Genomic DNA, 18292 nt, shown 5'->3' on the forward strand with positions numbered 1-18292 from the left:
TTCCCATTGGTTAAAATTACTGCCCAGATTTGAATTCTAACTTTCATCAAAGAGAAATCTTTCACAAAATACAGTTCTTAGAATTCAGGTGTGAGCAGTTATAAAAACCTTGATTTTTGGGAAATTAATCAGTCATTGTTGGTTGTCACTCGTTTCCACGACACTCACTCTCTTAAAATATTGGCTATTGCTATGCCATGTCTTTTATTGTTGTTTAAAACTCTTGTAGCTTAGTTATGGAAGAATTAGTTAATATAAATTTTGTCATAACTCTCTACAACAGTCTTCTTTTGACTTATAAAAATGTACTGTAAATATTAAATGTATGTAAATAAACTAATTTAGTAAATATTTTCTTTTTCTTAATTTTCTCCATTCTGTTGATAAAATTTGTTTCTGTAACTATGAAACTGTTATTATAGCAGTGAAAAAGAGTGAGCTTTATTATCTTCAATGTATATGCACGTTCAGCGTTTTGTGGTATGTATAATTCACCACAGCGTTTACGCAGCCTGTGTTAAGATTTATGTATGGTGATAAATACTTATAATTAAGTTATAAGTGATGGATTTATCACCATAGATTTCTACTCAAGAAATAATTATATTTTTTATCTCTTCCAAGTCAAAACCGTAATAAACTGGGGCCAACCAAAGCCTTGTGATTGGTAGACAGAAACTGAAAGAAACCCATCATGTGTGTGTATCTTTGTGTTTGTGTTTGTCCCTCCATCACTGCTTGACAACCAATGTTAGTGTGTTTACATCCCCATAACTTAGCAATTCAGTAAAGAGACTGATAGAATAAGTACTAGGCTTTAAAAAAAGATGTCCTAGTGTCAGTTTGTTTGACTAAAAAAAACCTTCAAGGTGGTGCTCCAGCATGGCTACAGTCAAATGACGGAAACAAGTAAGAGTACAAGAATATTGTTTCTTGCTATATTCTTCAGAAATTTCTAGTAGTCAACAGTTATGCAACAGAAACAAGTTATCTGCAACTATCATGGCTATTGCAATAAATTATAAAGGCATTGAATAGATCTTCTTAGTGAACCAAGTCTTCAACTTCATTGCAGTTTCACTTTACTTACATCCCTGATGCTCTTTGGAATGGCATAATTGTCACAGCTATCTTTCTTTTAAAATCAGAATTTACCAGCCACCCATTTAATAGATACTTAAAGGTGATGGTATTGACTTAATACATTATACTTGTGGGAGATCAGTAAAATATTTCATGTATTGGTTTTAATTCTTTTCTTCAATGTAGAAACGTTTAATGTTTCCTAAATACATTTTATTTAATTTTGTATCTATTTATTATGATTTTCTCAAATTTCTTAAAGACTCTGTTCATTATCAAAGATCTCATTATCCCTATTCCACTTCTATTTAACAGAATACACTCCAGCCAACTCCTTTTTTCCCAGGTATGCTTTCCTTACAGTTGATGCAGCCAATGAGAAACAAATACTTGGTAAGTTTATTTCTTAGTCTCTTTAGCTATTTTTCTTTCCAAATGTTTGTCCATCCAATAATTTTATTGGTTTCCCAATTCAGTTTGCTATATTATTATGACAACAGGATGAGCCACTGCTGAATGGGTAAACAAGGTGTCAGACTACAAGCTAAGGAGAGAAGGATGGAATTTTGTATCCTATCACTCTTGAGTAGAAATGCATTAGCTTTCAAATGGCTAAATCCCCTCTCTCTCTCTCTCTCTCTCTCACACACACACACAAACAGACAGACAGACAAGTACCCACTTGAAAGCTGGTGCTGTTGTAGTAGTACACTGCTGAAGCATTTTTGCAAAACTTTTGTTTTGTTTTAGAAGGCTCTTCCAAGATCTTTGCCATTTTATAAAGCTAAATAAGAAAAGAAAATGTATCTGTTCACAAGAAATAAACATAAATAACCAACATTCTATTCAACACGTAAACAGTTAATAACTGCTTCAATAACTTAATCTTTTATTGGCAAGATATCAGATAAATGAAAGCAATGTCATATAGATGAAAGCAGTGCTATATTTTTGAAGCCAATTTAATTAAATGAAATTTGCTTCTTTAATGAGAAACCTGTTATTGTTTTTTGCTTCACAAATATTTCACTCTGAGTCAAACTTAAAACACGCATAGATTTCATCTTTAATTTAGGCCAGTAAATCTCATTTGCAATGTACAATCAGATTGCAGTTCACAAAGTTCTTCCTCTTTTCTTAAAATCAAGAGGTTAGAGTGAGCAGAAAATCCAACATATAGATCCTTCATCTCATCATACACTTCTGTTGTTAGGGAAACAAAATATGGTTTAGTTTGCTTCAACAGTTCAAGTTTTCAAGAAGACTTGAAAATTTCTGATATCCATCTTTGTTCTTAAATTCCAACCGAAGTTGAAATATTTTTCTGAAGATTTAGTCTTTTTTAAATTCAAGAATCTTGTTATTTGAGACTAATACATTTTCTTTGAAGTCTTACAATGACTTGTCCACTTTATGCAATGGAAACTGTTTGCTAAATAGACTAACTTCTGCCTTTTTTTTATCTTCACTCTACTTGGCAAATTCTGTCTCATTGTTTTCTTCAAAGTATTCCTGTAATTTATCTTGAGCTCAAACACTCTACTTAGAATTCTTTCTCAACTCAGCCACCAGATTTCTGTATTTAAGAAGAAATTTATGTGCTCTTTTTCCAGGTTTTTACACATTTTAAAACATTTTGGAGTGAACTAATCTTAGTTTAATAAAGTCAACCATTTTTGTAGCAGCATCAAAAACATTTCTCAGAGATTCTGAAATTAGCACCTCTCTGTGAAGAAATCAATGTGTTGTGACAATGCTTGCATTTTCTTGTTTTACAAGAGAAACAAAACCTCTTAGAGAGCTAAATCATTGAAGGGCACCATCAGTATGGATATCAGTACAGTACAATTCTTCCAAGAGAAACCTCTTGTTTTTACACTGAAGGATAAATATTAAACCTTATATCTATTTCTTTGTTTGTCTAAAGAAATCCATTGCAACAGGAAAAGTCTTTCAGAACTTGGTGCTCATTAACAAGTTTTATAAAAGCTTTGGTGGCATTTATTGATAAGATCTGTCAACTCATCAACCTGGATAGGAAAAACTTCTGTTTTTCAATTTATCACACAAAATATTTTCGGCATCATATGAGATGTCATCAATACATTAACTTATTGTTTTGCTTCAAGTGGAACATTTTCAATTTCTTATAATGATCTTGTCCCAGCATCTCACCTGCTAAAATTTTTACATGCTGGTATTTCACCAAGTGTGAGATTTTGCCTTTTCTGTGAAATCATTTCTGCAAGCAAATTAGCTTTTTACTGATGCTGATTTTACTTTAAAAAATGCTGTACTCTGTTCACTGTGAGTTTTCAATAGCCTTTTAAAATTAAGAACACTTTTATTTTTCAAGATGACTGATTTGTCATTAAGTCATCATCATCGTTTAACGTCCGCTTTCCATGCTAGCATGGGTTGGACGATTTGACTGAGGACTGGTGAACCAGATGGCTACACCAGGCTCCAATCTGATTTGGCAGAATTTCTACAGCTGGATGCCCTTCCTAACGCCAACCACTCAGAGAGTGTAGTGGGTGCTTTTACGTGCCACCGGCTCGAAGGCCAGTCAGGAGATACTGGCAACAGCCATGCTCGAAATGGTGTATTTTATGTGCCACCTGCACAGGAGCCAGTCCGGCGGTACTAGCAACGAACTCGCTCGAATGTCTTTTCAGCTCGAATTTTTCTAAATTTTGCCAGGTACATTGCTGCATTTGAAAGTTTTTTAGTAGTAACTGCATAAAACCTCACTCAAAGAGATAAAGAGATTAGGTAGACATATAGCAGCTGTATTATGCACCACTTTTAGAAGATAGGCAGATACCATAGTAGCTGCCTTATGCTCCACTCAAGGGGATGAAGAAGTAGCAGACTAATTCTTACTCCAAGGAGTGTAGAAATTAGATAGATATTATAGGAGCTAAATTCTGTTTCATGCTCAGGGGTTAAAAGGTTAGATTGAAACCACAACATTGGCCTCTGATTTGACAACTGAAAATGATGCATCTACTTGAAATAGCAGCTATAATAGCTTCCATAGAAACTTATATCTATCTCTGTATTTAAAAAATTCTCATTTTATTGTAATTTACTTTTTACCTTTTTAGATAAGCTGCATGAGTTCAACAAGAAAACTGGGCATCTTCAAATTCCAGAATCTTCTATCAATGAACTTTCACCTCTGATCTTAGGAACATCTTCAACACCAGAACTATTGACAACTTTAAATTCACTCTTGAAATGGCCTAAAGGTACATTAACTTTTTTTTTTTAATATTCAATAAGTATAGGCATGGTAATGTGGTTAAGAAGTTTGTTTTCCAATCACATGATTTCAGATTCAGTCCCACAATATCTTCTATAGTCCTAGGTTGAGCAAAGCCTAGGGCTATAGTAGAAGAGGATTTGGTAAACAAACTAAAAGAAACCTGCTGTGTATGTGTATAAACATACTATATAAATCAGAGTGTATGTGTGTTTAACCCCAAAAGGCTCCGAAACAGTGTGTCCTTGAGAAAATTAAAATTTGATTTTTGAAATCTGCATCCCAAAGAGAAGGTTGTCTGTAAATAATGTTAAAAAAATATAATTTGCTACAAGAAATAACTCAACTTTTTGATCGACAAATCCCCTATTCTCTATTTGTCACCATTAGGCTCTCTCCTTTACACTTTCCTTTCTATATGTATTATCTCTCACACATGCTGCTCCCTCTCTCTCTCTCTTCCTTCATATGAGATGCAATTACTTTCATTTTATGATACACAGCTATTTTGCACAAAATGCTAGCTTCCAAACCCTGTTTTCTGATTAGGTAAAAATTATGAACTTTAAACCTCTGTAAAATTTTTCTGGAATAAATGAATCACAAAATTGGATTCAACAAGTACATTGATATACTAAATTTGAAAATTTTCACCTAAGTTTAAAATTTCAAAATCATTTCACATCCAAATTCTCTAAAACCACATTCTGAATTCAGATCCCACAGAGCTGAAATTTATCTTTGATCTCAGGGTGTAACAATAAAATAAAGGATAGATTTTTAACACCTAAACATGCATCCATGGATGATCCCTTCCTACTTTTGAAAACTTTATGAAGTAATTTTGACTCATTGGTAGATATGTAACACTTTACAAGAAGATGCTGAACAAGGTGGGGAGCAAGCACACAGCCCTGCTTCATTCCACTACATATGTTGAATGCCTCTAAAGAAGAGCCCTTAAATTGAATGACGCCTTTCATATCTTTGTGAAATGATTGGACTATCCCGAGGATTCTTGGAGGACAGCCAATCTTGGCAAGGATTTTGAACAGGCTGTCTCTACTCACTTGATCAAAAGCCTTAGTGAGGTCACTGAAGGTGATAAAGAGTGGTTGCCTTTGCTCTCAGCACTTTTCCTATTACTGTCAAAGAGAGATCATGTTGATGGTGGAGTTTTCTGATCTGAAACTGCACTGAGATTTGGAGTATACTCTCTCAGTGATTTTCTGTAGTCTGCTTAGGACCATGTGGGCAAAGACCTTCCCGATAATGCTTAACAGCAAGATACCTCGGTAATTATTGCAGTCACTTTTGTCCCCTTTGTTCTTATATAGGGTGACAATGTTGCAGTTTCTCATGTCTTGCTCCCTCCTCCATCACTGACACAGTAGCTTCAGCAAGTGACTGAGTAGAACTCTCCTTGCACATCTGATGATCTCTGGTGGGATGCTGTCCAAACCCGGTGCTTTTCCAGTGAGCAAGCCATCAATAGCTCTGCTCAGTTCTTCAGCAGTTGGTAGTGTATCCAGTTCCTCCATGCTGGGTAGGTGTTCTACAGTGTCTCGCATACTGTCCAAGGTGTTTACCTTGGCATAGAATTCAGAATAATGTTCCACTCATCTCTCCAGCTGCTCTCTTTTGCCTTTGATGATTTCCCCTGTTCTGGATTTGAGTGGGGCTATCTTGCTCTGGGTTGGGCTGATGGCTTTCTTGATATCCTCATACATTCTGCAAGTGTTGTCCATGTCAAACAGCAGTTGGATATTTACACATAGTTGTAACCAGTAGTCATTTGCACACTGTCGAAGTGAGAGTATCCACTCCAAACCATTGCTGCAGAGTTCTACCAACTTCAACAGTTAGTTCCTCATGGCAAAGCCGATACCATGCTCAAAGTTTCATCTATGCCTTTCCCTTGCCAGAAAAGGTATACTCTCTTTCACAAAAGGTCCCTGAATCTGGGAGCCTCATTTCCTGGAGTGCTGCAATATCCACTCGGAGTTGTGGCAGTTCATTGTTGATCACTGCTGTCTTACATGTGTCATTGATTTTGTTGAAGGTCCACTGACAAACCAGTTGTCATGGTCCTTATGTTCCAACATCCAAGTCTGAATGCTGGTTTTTTGCATCGCTTGCTTGCTTGTTTGTTCGTTTTTCTTGGTGCAATGTTTACAGCCCACGATTCAGGATATTAGTTTCCCTAAGCCCCACACACTCAGTGGAGCAGGTGGACTGTGACAGGACTACTGGCTGGGGGCTGCCCAGCTTGAGGTGGGTGGTAGCTGTCCAATGGCCTCTCCCTCCAGCATGTCTCCCTTCTCCACTGCCACCAGTGTTATCCAAGGGAAGGGCAACGGTCAATACAACTTGACACCAGTGGGGCTGCAGGGTTTGCTAGAACAAGGTTGTTTACAGCATCAAACTGTCTTAGGGACTCCAGCTCTGGATTTATCCTTGGGGCTTACTCTGAAGCCTTTCCCTTAAGTGGGTATTGTCACAAGGCAGTGGAGTTGTTATTGCTGCTGTCTTAAGCAGGTAAGGGCTTAATAGGCAGCACAGCTAATAATGAGAGTTGCTTATTTGGATGACCGTTGACTCTTCAGAGTTCATCCACCCTTTGACAGGTCTTGTATTTAATCCTGCATGGCAGTCAAATAGCAAGAAAAGCACCCTCCTCACAAAGCGAGCTCTGAAGGGTTGCCAGTTTAGTCACCGACAGCCCAACACCTGGCACTTTTATTTCTGTAGTTAGCAAAAAATAAGTAAAAAAATGGAGAGAACGAAAGAGAGGAAAGGATGGTGTCCATGAGACACCACCCAGAGAAGGAACACAGCAGACTTTAACAGTAGTTAAGTTGTAAAAGATGAGAGGCTTAAATATATCAAAGGACAGTGTAGGAGTTACTACTGCTTATTACTAAAGTTGTGACTCTATTTTTATTTTGGGCTGTTGCCTAAGGAGAAAACCTTGTGGCAAACAGCTACACACACAAGCTGTTTGGTTGATCTGGTGGCGGTGGGAGATGTTACAGGAAGAAAGGGAGCAAGCTAGAAGAAAGCATTTGATAGGGTTCCAAGGAAGGTGATTGAGTAGGCATTGAGGAAGAGAGGTGTACTAGAGGTAATAGTGAGGGCAGTGATGAGTTTGTATGAGGAGGTAAAGACGAGTTAGAATTGGATCAGAGCTGTCAGAGGAGTTTGCAGTGAAAGTTGGTGTGCATCAGGGATCTGTGTTGTCACCGTTGTTGTTTGCAATTGTGGTTGATGTGGTAACAAAGTGCAAGAGAGGGATTGATAATGGAGATACTGTATGCAGATGACCTTGTTCTGATGAGTTGAGACGATGGAGGGATTGAGGGAGAAGTTTTGGAAATGAAAGGTGTTTGAAGGTAAACCTCAGGAAGACAAAGGTGATGGTGAGCAGGGTGGAAGGAGAAATGTTAGTGAGTAAGGTGGATCCATGTGGTGTATGTGGGAGGAGAGTAATGGCAAATGCGGTGTTGTGTACGAGATGTGAGAAATAGATTCATGGTAGATGTACGAAAATGAAGAAGGTGACCCTAAGACTGGCGAGAGAGTTTGTTTGTGGAAGATGTGAAAAAGGAGCTGGAGGGGCTGACGGAACCAGTGGAAATGCTATGTATGTGACAAGGTGGAAACGGTGGAAGGGTTTTGTTATTTGGGAGATAAGGTGGGTGTGAAGCAGCTGACAGCAAGAGAGAGACTTGGCTGGGTGAAGTTCAGGGAATGTGGAGCATTGTTATATGGGAAAAGGTTCTCATTAAAGATGAATGGAAGGGTCTGTAAGAGTTGTGTTAGAGCTGCGATGCTGTATGGGAGTGAGACATGGTGTCTGAGGGAGAGCGAGATGGTAATTTTGAGGACTGAGAGCATTTTTTTTCTTTCATGAAAAGATGCCTCCTATCATTGTGAAGACTTTGATGAAAACATTGGAAATAATCCACATCAAAACAGACAAATTCCAACTTGTGTGGCTGTCTGATCCAAAACTCCATTTTCCAGAAACTTCTCCTCCTCCTCCTCCTGCCCCTTCCAAAAATTTTACCTACAAATTTCTTTGTAATCATAATCTACACCACTTGAATGGTATTTGTATAAAATTTCATGAAAAAATACCTATTTTCCAGAAAGTTATGAGGGGGAAAGTGTTGGGTCCTGTGAATTTTCTGAAACTCCTCTTCCCTTTGGAAAATTATTTTCCAACAAATCTTTACATACACTCGATCTACAGGATATAAGCAATTATTTGGTGAAAATTTCATCAAAAAGTATCCATTTTCCTGGATGTCATGAAGTAACAAATTCGGTGGGGTATTAAACTGTAGTTATGCCTTTTTTCAATAAAAGTTAACATTAACAGATTAATGATTAACAAAGTTAACTTTTTGATTAACAGTGCCCACCTCTCTCTCTCTCTCTCTCTCTCTCTCTCTATATATATATATATATATATATATACACACACACACACACACACACACACACACATCAGTCATTTAACATCTACCTTCCATAGATTAGACAGTTCAACAGAACCAGATAAGTCAGAGGTATATGTCATGCTCCAGTGTCTACTTTGGCATGGTTTCTATAGCTTGATGCTCTTCTTAATGTCAACCATTTTACAGAGTGTACTGGGTGCCTTTTTGGTGGCACTAGCATTATTGCGGTTACCAAGTAAAAAGCCCCCTTGACTGAAAGAGAGTGTAGTTGAAGGGAAGCTTTATGCTAGGCTCTGAGAAGCTTAGATATGATAAAAAGAATAGGAACAGTTTCTAATTGTTACCTCATTATAGAAACATATGCATACAAACGCAAGCATCCTATCATTTCATTATAATGTTAATGTGACATCTGTAAAGTGCACAGTTACTATATAAAATGTCTGGCAATAAACAATGTAGTATGAAAACATTTAGTAAGTGCCATGCATACTGGATTATTTGTTGTACCAAGCTTGGGACTTCAATTGATTTGGATTCCAGATTTTCAAATTTTCTGGTTCATTCAACTTTTACTTCATAATTTTCACCTAAAATATGATTTTTATATAGTTCTATATTTAAGAGATGAGAAATTATGTACATTATTTACATTTGACGGATATTTGTCCTCATCTTGTTTGTTGTTAACACGTTTTGGTTGATATACCCTCCAGCCTTCTTCAGGTGTCTTGGGAAAATTTCAAACCTGGGTTCTCATTCCAATGGTATTTTTCGATGTTGTTATTATTATTGTTGTTGTTCAGGTCACTGCTTGGAATTGAACTTGGAATCTTGGGATTAGTAGCCCACACTCTTAACCACTATGCCATATAGCGTAGTGGTTAAGAAGGCTGGAGGGTATATCAGCTGAAACGTGTTAACAACAAAGATGAGGACAAATATCCGTTGAATGTAAATAATGTATGATTTTTATATGTCTACCATGTACCTCATGGAAATGTAAACCCTTTAAGAAGAGAACAATTCTTTAAAAAATATTGAAAGAAATAAAGAACAAACTTGTATTTATTGACTTCCATTATAGCTTTTGGCAACTAATGTCTTCTGAAACAAGTTGACTTGTCCTTTTGTCCTTCCAAAGTCAATAAAATAAGTACCAGACTAAATACTGTTAGTGATAAAAACAACTAAAATTTATTGAGCATGATGCTCTAGCATGACCACAGTTTGGTAACTATTTTCAATTTGTTGTTTATGATGGTTCTGTGAGCAAGTTTTGTCCTTTGTTTTTACAAGCGGGTACCCTTCTTACTTCCAACCTTGAAGCAGTCAGGCCAAGCAAACCAAAGGATATTAAACGCAGTGGCAAATATTAAAGTTTGAACTAATGATCAATTGAATTAGTAGTCAGGAACATTACTTCAAGTATTTGTAAAAAATCTAAGCAAAAATTTACTTGGAGAGGTGACTAAAAGAATTACTTTAGGCAGATAATTATTGATATGGTTTCTTATTGTCAAATAATTCTGCTCAGGTCTGATTGAATGTAGCTGTGTTAAACAGTCATTAAATGATATAATATAGTGATTAGTGATCATTAGAAGTAATGGCATTAATTAAATGTAATTATTTTCCTTTTTTCAGATTATATTTTCCCAGCACTGGATGTTCTACGAATTGCAATTAAATCAGAAGCAGTGAATCAATATTTTTGCACTCCAGGAAATGGCAAGGAGATTGTTGAGTTTCTGAAAAATATGAGTGACTCTGAGCAATCAAATGCCAACAAAACTGTAGCTTTACGAATATTGGCTAACGTCTTTGTACAAAAACCAGGAGAAACAGCTTGTCTCAGTGAAAGGGATTCAATTTGGGTATTACTTAACAATTGCATACCTGGTGCAACTAAAGGTATCCAGATTGCTTTGACAACAGTGCTTTTGAATTACTCAATCATCTACCTCAGTAAAAATGACCATGATGGTAAATCCCAATGCCTGACAATCACTAAAAAGCTCTTTGAAGAAGAAAAGCTAGACCAAGAAGCTATATTCCGTCTTTTAGTAATGCTCGGAAACCTATTACATAATGATGAAATAGCACTTGGTATTGCAGCATCTTTAGGATTTGAGAAACACATTCAGCCATTGCTGGATACTAAAATGAATGTTGAAAAAGTCAGCAGTTGTGCTAAATATTTGCTGGAAAGGTTGAAAGTCATGTAAAACAGATTATTTCATTTTATCAGTGACTGTCTTACAAAGCTTTACTCTACTTCCTTGTTTTAACATCAGACTGCTTAAGTACATTTTATCACATAAAGCTATCTAGTAAATTAATGGTATCTAAAGGCAAAAAGAAAATAACATCAGCAATTAAATAAAAATTATTTCTTAAAATATCAAATCTATATATAATTTATTCTATAATCAAGAAAGGAATTTTTTTCTCTCTGATTGGTGATGTGAAATTTAACAGCGTACATTTTCTGGAATGTTAGTAAACCAAGAAATAAATGCATAAATTTGGGGGTTTTACTTGTTTGGCAAATAATTTGTTCTGGGACTGTGTGTAGAATCTGAAATAATTACTTCTTGATAGTCATTGATATCCATTTAAGACATGTACGTGTATAGGCAATGGCAGGCTATATGTGGTTAAGAAGTTGGCTTCATAATGTTGTGGTTTCAAGTTCAGTCTCACTGCTTAGCACACTGGGCAAGTGTTTTCTACTATACATCTGGACTGACCAATACCTTTTGAATGTAATTTGTTGACAAATTATTTGAAAGTCTGTTCTGTGGGGTGGGGTGCATGCTCATATATGCAAATGTTTATATTCCTTGCCAACATTACAACTGGTTACTTTACACTTTCAAAGACTGGTGCAATAAAAAAATTTCTTAGCTTAAAAAACTGGTTAGGGTTGCTGATAGCAAGGTCATTTGGCCTTCCAGTTTATGCTCTTGTAGAAAATTAGGTATTATATGAAAGAATGGGGGAAGATTATTAGCTTTAATTAAATTTCACTGAGACTGAAACATACAGATATGTCTTTGTAGACAGAAGAGTCAGATTTTGCATTGTCAACTTGTACGAAGCAATCCATTTAACATTGACTGTCCTTAATAAGGACAATCAATTGTTCAATAAGTTGGAACTCATTGAACACAGCATCTCACTTTGAAATCAAAATCAACAATTTCATACTTTATTCCTTTCCTTGTTTCAGTCATTTAACTGTGGCCATGCTGGAGCATCGCCTTTAGTCAAACAAATTGACCCCAGGACTTATTCTTTGTAAGCTTACTTATTCTATCAGTCTCTTTTAACGAACCACTAATTTATACAAGTTCATTAATTATTCAAGAAGCTTTGTAGGGTGGAAGGAATATTAAGTTTCTAGATGTGTTTGAAATAACATATACTGATAGGTCACACTTCAATAGAATCTCTGCATGAAATAATACTTTTGTAAGTTCAGTTCCTGCATAAACACTCATACATATCTGTTAATAATCAGAATTTAAACTTTATTGTCTAAATAACTGAGATGAGTTATTAATAAAATTATAATTATTCATAGTCTTAACCTTTTCTTTAGAGAGGGGAAACGTTTTTAATATTTGGTTGTAGGTGCAGACATGGCTGTGTTGTTAAAAAGTTTGCTTCACAATTTGTTTTGGGTTGAGTCCTATTGCATAGAAACTTGGACAAGTGTCTTCAACCTCGGCTAGACCATTGCCTTCTGTTCAATTTTGATTGAACAGAAATTGTACAGGAGCCCATAACATGTTTGTATGTGTGTACATGCATGTGTATTTATGTGTGAAGCAAGTATGGTCTGTTGGATATGTGACATTAGTGAGTATGAACAGTGTAGCAAAAACGAACTGAGGAAAAGCTGGATATAAGAGGACTTGGATGTAGTGTGCAAGAAAGAAGTCTGCATATATACAGAAGATGACACCTGTATGAGAAATACAGGACATTCACAGTGGATAGAAACTCTGCAAAAGGAAGATTTTAGAAAACCTGGGACAAACAAAGATTGATCTCGGGATGCTGAACCTCAAAAAAGGGTTGCAACAATTGGCAATACAGCACATGGAAAGACCTTTTCTCCCATGCAAGCATGACGTATATCAAAATGTTAAAATGATAGTGGTGAAAGCTGGGAGGTAATGTAGTTATTGCCCAGAAGTTAACTTTCCATTTGCTGTCCCTCCCCGCCTATATTTTAGCCTGTTATTCAGGATACTCTTGTTAAACTTTCATTTGTTCTTTGATACCCTCTCATGTTTCTGACACTCTCTCCTATCTACTGTATCATCACTTAACTCTTCCCATCTTGCTTTCTGATATCCTCTCATCTCTGTTGTCATTTTGTTTCTTCTATCATGTTCACTTCTGTCACTCATCCCTCAGTCACCCATCTTTTCACTCACACTCTCTCTCTCTCATATCCATTTACTGTACCATCACTCAGATTCACCCCATCATCATGTTACCTTGAACAGAGATACTTACAAGCTTGTTAGTGCTGGTGCCACTAATACACTCTGTGAAGTGGTTGGTGTTATTTTTGTGTTGAATAAATAAAATTAAGCAATTTATGGCATACTTACTATTTATGAAAATTGAAAATCGAAAATTGTAAGCAATCATCTTGATGTTTGGTGAAAAAAATATTGAAATTTGGTGGGGAAAAAGTTTTTTCAGAATCATTTTTAAACGTGGAATCCCAAAAGCAAATTTTTAGGAAGAAAAAAACGCTTAAAACAAAAAATTTAAGTGAGGAAATATAAAAAAAAATATTTTTTAATCTGTTTATTTTGACGAAATCGTTTAATTTTTGTTGTAGAAAATAGACGAATCCAAAGGAAATATTTAAAAAAAAAAAAAGGTGGGGGCTATTCTATACATCGTTTGGACATTGCCGAATAGTTTCAATATTTCAACTTTCATTTTATCTTAAACCAAAAGAATGCACAAACTATTTACTCAGAAGGGCAGCAGGACAAAATGCAAATTTTCTATTTTTTGATGGGTCCTGGTTTAGCTGCTCCATTTGCACTATGGTAAAAATGACATGGAAAAAAAAACTGGTGCCCTCTTTCCTTCAGCTTATATTTATTTTGTTTACTGGCTAACCTATGTGTATGTATGTGATTCGTGAACAGAAAATATCACAGAAAAACAAAGTTACAATTATTGAGTAGGAAATAAAGATCACGGGGGGGAAAAATGTCCCATTTCAATTAAATATCATATTATAATAGTTGAAGAAATTAATAGCTCAAGTCATTAATACATGGCTTGTACACAATTATAGCATATGTATGTGGTAAACAAAATTTTCAGGTTTTACTCAGTATATTCAATAAAATGCTAAAATTCGCAACTAGATGAAAGAGCAAGCTGCCAACACCTAAGACAAACCTGCTCACATATTTATAACCATGGTGTGGAGTGAGCCAGTGTGATGATGATGCACGCACACGGATTCACTCCGCATTTTAATGTTTGGTACTGGTAATGACCTCAAGCGCCCTGTTGGTGCTCATACTTTGTATATGGACGGGAATTTCGCCACAACCCCAAATATATATAAACAACTTTATCGTTCTTGTGTTTTATGGTTGTTGTGATGGTGTTACAACTAACAATGTTTACGCTCTTCTTCCAAACAAATCCCGTGTCACCAGGAGTATGCTGTATGCTGCTTTCGCTTTCTATTTGTTTGGAGGAAGATCACAAGTCTGTCACAGACTTCCTGGAGTTTGACGCGATCATCATCCACTCTAAAGTCACTAGATATATATTTAATGCCATGATAATATCATGTAAGTTCTTGGTGGACATTGAAATTAGACACTGAGGGAAAATGGCTGTAACTTTTTTATTTTTTTATTTTGACGATTTTCGTTTTCGATAATGTGTTCTATATGTCACGGTCATGCGATTCCCCCTTAAAAAAATTTTGGACCACCCCTCCACTCCCCCACACACGGGGAGGGGGGTTCATTTTTGACATTGTGTTCTACATGTTCAGGTCGTACGAATAGCCTTCTCGCAACTTAGATGTGAAAATGAACGCCTTACATTTATATTGAAACAGAAAAAGGATCATATGTGGAGTCCCCACCACGAAACTTGATATGCTAGAAATAACAGCTAAACGCGGACAATCCAAATCTTGCATTGGTCCAGATGGACTATATGTAAATAAATATGAAGGAAAAAATGCGCTTTGGCAAACGGGGTTAGGGTTAGGTTTTGAGTTAGGGTTCGGGTAAACCTAACCCTAACCCTAACCCTGACCCAAACCCTAACCAGATTTGGCTGTTATTTCTAGCTTGTAAATAGCCTGCTTGGTGAGGGGAGGGAATTGAAATTTTTCAAACAATTTTTTTTCAGAATCAGAATCTCCATAGCCTAAAACGTGGGATTCCGTAAAAAAAATAAATAAATAAGGGGGGGGAAGGTTCAGATTACATATAGTCGATATGGACCAATGCAAGATTTGGATTGTCCGCGTTTAGCTGATATTTCTAGCATATCAAGTGTGGGGTGGGGGTGTAGGGAAGTGGGGGGGTTCAAAATTTTTTTTAGGGGGAATCGCATGACCGTGACATATAGAATACATTATCGAAAACGAAAATCGCCAAAATTAAAAAATAAAAAAGTTACAGCCATTTTCCCACAGTGTCTAATTCCAATGTCCACCAAGTTCTTTTCAACGTGTACCATTTATTCAATAAATGACTCGTTTAGTAGAATGGTTTGCTTTCAAGGCATTAATTAAATACGGGGGGGTTTTTTTCCACAAAAATGTAAATACCATTATGTAAATTGTGTTGCCATGTACATGTATTGTCAGTTGATTAGCTACATAATTTTTTTAATTACTTTAATTACATTTCATTTAAATGCTGTAAATAATATTTATGGTATTTAAATGAAATGTGACATTTTCCCTCGTCAAAAACTGTAGACTTTGCCATTTGACTTGGAAGTGATTGCTTCTGTATAAATTCGATTCGGCTGAAATCCATTTGTGACTAAAACTTCGATGTGACACATTTTACATAAACATTAAATTTGTGGGTAATACTTTTTCTTTTTTTCTTATATTTGAGAATTGAGCAAATTTTACGAGTAAAAAAACTTGTCACAGATATGAGACCATATTTCTAATCCCTACGGTATAATGAATTTTAAAAAATAAAGTATTTTCCATTATTAAGAATCTGGGACATAACTCATTTTTTCTCTTTAAATTATGATGCATTTAATTTAAATATCAACGTCTTTGAATTGACTGTTTTCTATCGTAGAAAAGACGTGATCTCAAACGGATTCATCGGGAAAGAAATTTATGAAATTAATTTGTCATTCGCTCAAACTTGAAAAACGAGAAATCGTAGCTATAAATAAATTTGGGTTGCTGACAATGAAGTTCTTTTTGTTAGCAGCTTGCATTATACCGTACTGCTGTGATGCCCGTCACTCGCCATCGGCCGTGGTAATTCCAGGAGTGTGTTGGTCTGATTCAGTAGGTTCCCGTTGCACCTTGTGAGGTGTGACCGATTAGTGTTGAATATCTTTTTTTTTGGGGCTCATGATTGTGTTTTCTTCGGTTTTGGATTTGTATTTTAATGTGGAATATTTGTGTAATAAAGTAAGCTGTAATAACTGTAAAATGAAAAATTGTGATTCGAAGAACTTTTTTTCTACATCATCTAATAATATAATTGGCATGAGCCTACATAATTTCTTTTAGTGATATCGAACAAGCGAGGCCTTCTGTTCCATTTAACCTGTGCAACTTTATTTTCGATGTTTGCTGTGGCTTAATTCTTGAATCTTCCTCCATGTTTATTTCTTTTTTCTTTCTACCGCCATCTTGTCATTTCTATTCACTCGTTTTACAAAACAGCAGCTCGACTTTTCATTTAAGTTATAGATAATAAAGATTTCTTTTGAAGATTTTTGCACTATAATCTACAGCGAGCTCTAAACACCATGTTTATGTGTTTGTTTTTGTGTGTTATTTATATTAGGTGTTATTCGTACAAGCTGCACATAGAACATGGTCGTCCAGCAATAAATGTAATCTTTATATTTATTGGAAGCCACTTAAAATCACAGATAATACTAGTGGCTACGAAACTCTTTTATTTGCTTTATGTTATCAGTTGCTTATTGCGATAGAAAAGGCTTATTTTCAAAGAGATCACAAAAGTGTCTTCCATATATGTGTGTATAGATATATATGTGCGTCTTGAGAAAAATATTTAGTAACAACTATTGAGAATTATCGAAATAAAAGGTTTTTTAAAAAGCAATTTTAAAATATTTCTGGCAAATACAATCAATTTTTTAAAATGATTTTGAGTCAGTTGTTTCTTTCATATAAATGATTTTACGTGCCAACGCAGGAGCCTTTCTGAGGTCGTTTGACGTCGAAGAAATAGCTACAATTTCCCTCGACTCACACACTACGATTTTTTTTTAATGCTAATAATGTCCTATATACATTATGTCTGGGTGTGAAATGATAAGATTCTCATGGCTGGATTACTTTTAACCACATTTCTGCTGAATCAAGGCTAATTTTGTCTGATTGTGCCCCTAAGTGGTCGCTAGAAATAGCTGTCAAATACCCCACCAATCATCTTTGAAAAAAGACATTAGATAGTAGTCTAGATACACTATATCTGAATAAAAATAGATGGGATAATCACGGTTATAGATTGCTGATTGATATTTATTACGTTTTATGTTTGTCAATTTTGATTTTTTTAGTGAGGGTAGAAATATAAATATGAATATAATTTAAAAACATATCAGTTATTTTTAAATATGGCTTAATTATTTAAATACTAAAGTAATTTCTAAAATTTATATTTCTTTCAATTATTAAAACCTGTTTGAATTTTGTTTTATAATAATTGGAAAAAAAATTGCGTTAATGTTGACATTATTACCCGGAAACAAAATCGAAAGAAAAAAAATAGTGCAACGAGTATTAAAAAAAAAGGTGTATGAAACGAATATGAAAACAAAAATGCCCGGAAAGCAACAGGGTGGGGGAGGCCTTCGGAAAATTCACAACATCTAATGTTTTTCCCTCATAACTTTTCGGAAAATGGGAGTTTTTTAATGAAATTTTATATAAATACCTCTCAAACGATATAAATTGTAAAGAAATTTGTGGGGAAAATCTTTTCTGAGGAGGTGGGGTGAAGACTTCGGAAGATTCAGAAGATCCGAGTTTTTCTCTCGTTACTTTGAGGAAAATATAATCCTTTTGAAATTACAAATTAGGCTTTTCTTCAGGAACTTGGATGCTAAACATCCCTTTGAAGGGTTCGGGTCCTTACTTCTACTATATATATATATATATATATATATATATACCGGAGTAAGCACATAAATGTGCAACAAGGTGGAAAAAAGAGTACTC

General features: G+C 35.4%; 1 protein-coding gene across 1 annotated transcript in view; it reads left to right on the forward strand.

Annotated features, from left to right (window-relative positions):
* The window catches only part of LOC106880425 (phospholipase A-2-activating protein), a 41966-nt gene extending 29565 nt beyond the window's left edge, over positions 1 to 12401 (forward strand). The window contains exons 10-12 of the mRNA XM_014930340.3: positions 1399 to 1476; positions 4194 to 4337; positions 10465 to 12401. Coding sequence (XP_014785826.1) covers positions 1399 to 1476; positions 4194 to 4337; positions 10465 to 11045 — 803 coding nt within the window. The 3' untranslated portion in view covers positions 11046 to 12401. The remainder of the gene's footprint in view (positions 1 to 1398; positions 1477 to 4193; positions 4338 to 10464) is intronic.
* The last annotated feature ends 5891 nt before the right edge of the window (positions 12402 to 18292 follow it).

The sequence above is a fragment of the Octopus bimaculoides genome, chromosome 9 (assembly GCF_046866305.1).
Source record: "Octopus bimaculoides isolate indiv1 chromosome 9, ASM4686630v1, whole genome shotgun sequence".
In the NCBI taxonomy this organism is placed as follows: domain Eukaryota; kingdom Metazoa; phylum Mollusca; class Cephalopoda; order Octopoda; family Octopodidae; genus Octopus; species Octopus bimaculoides.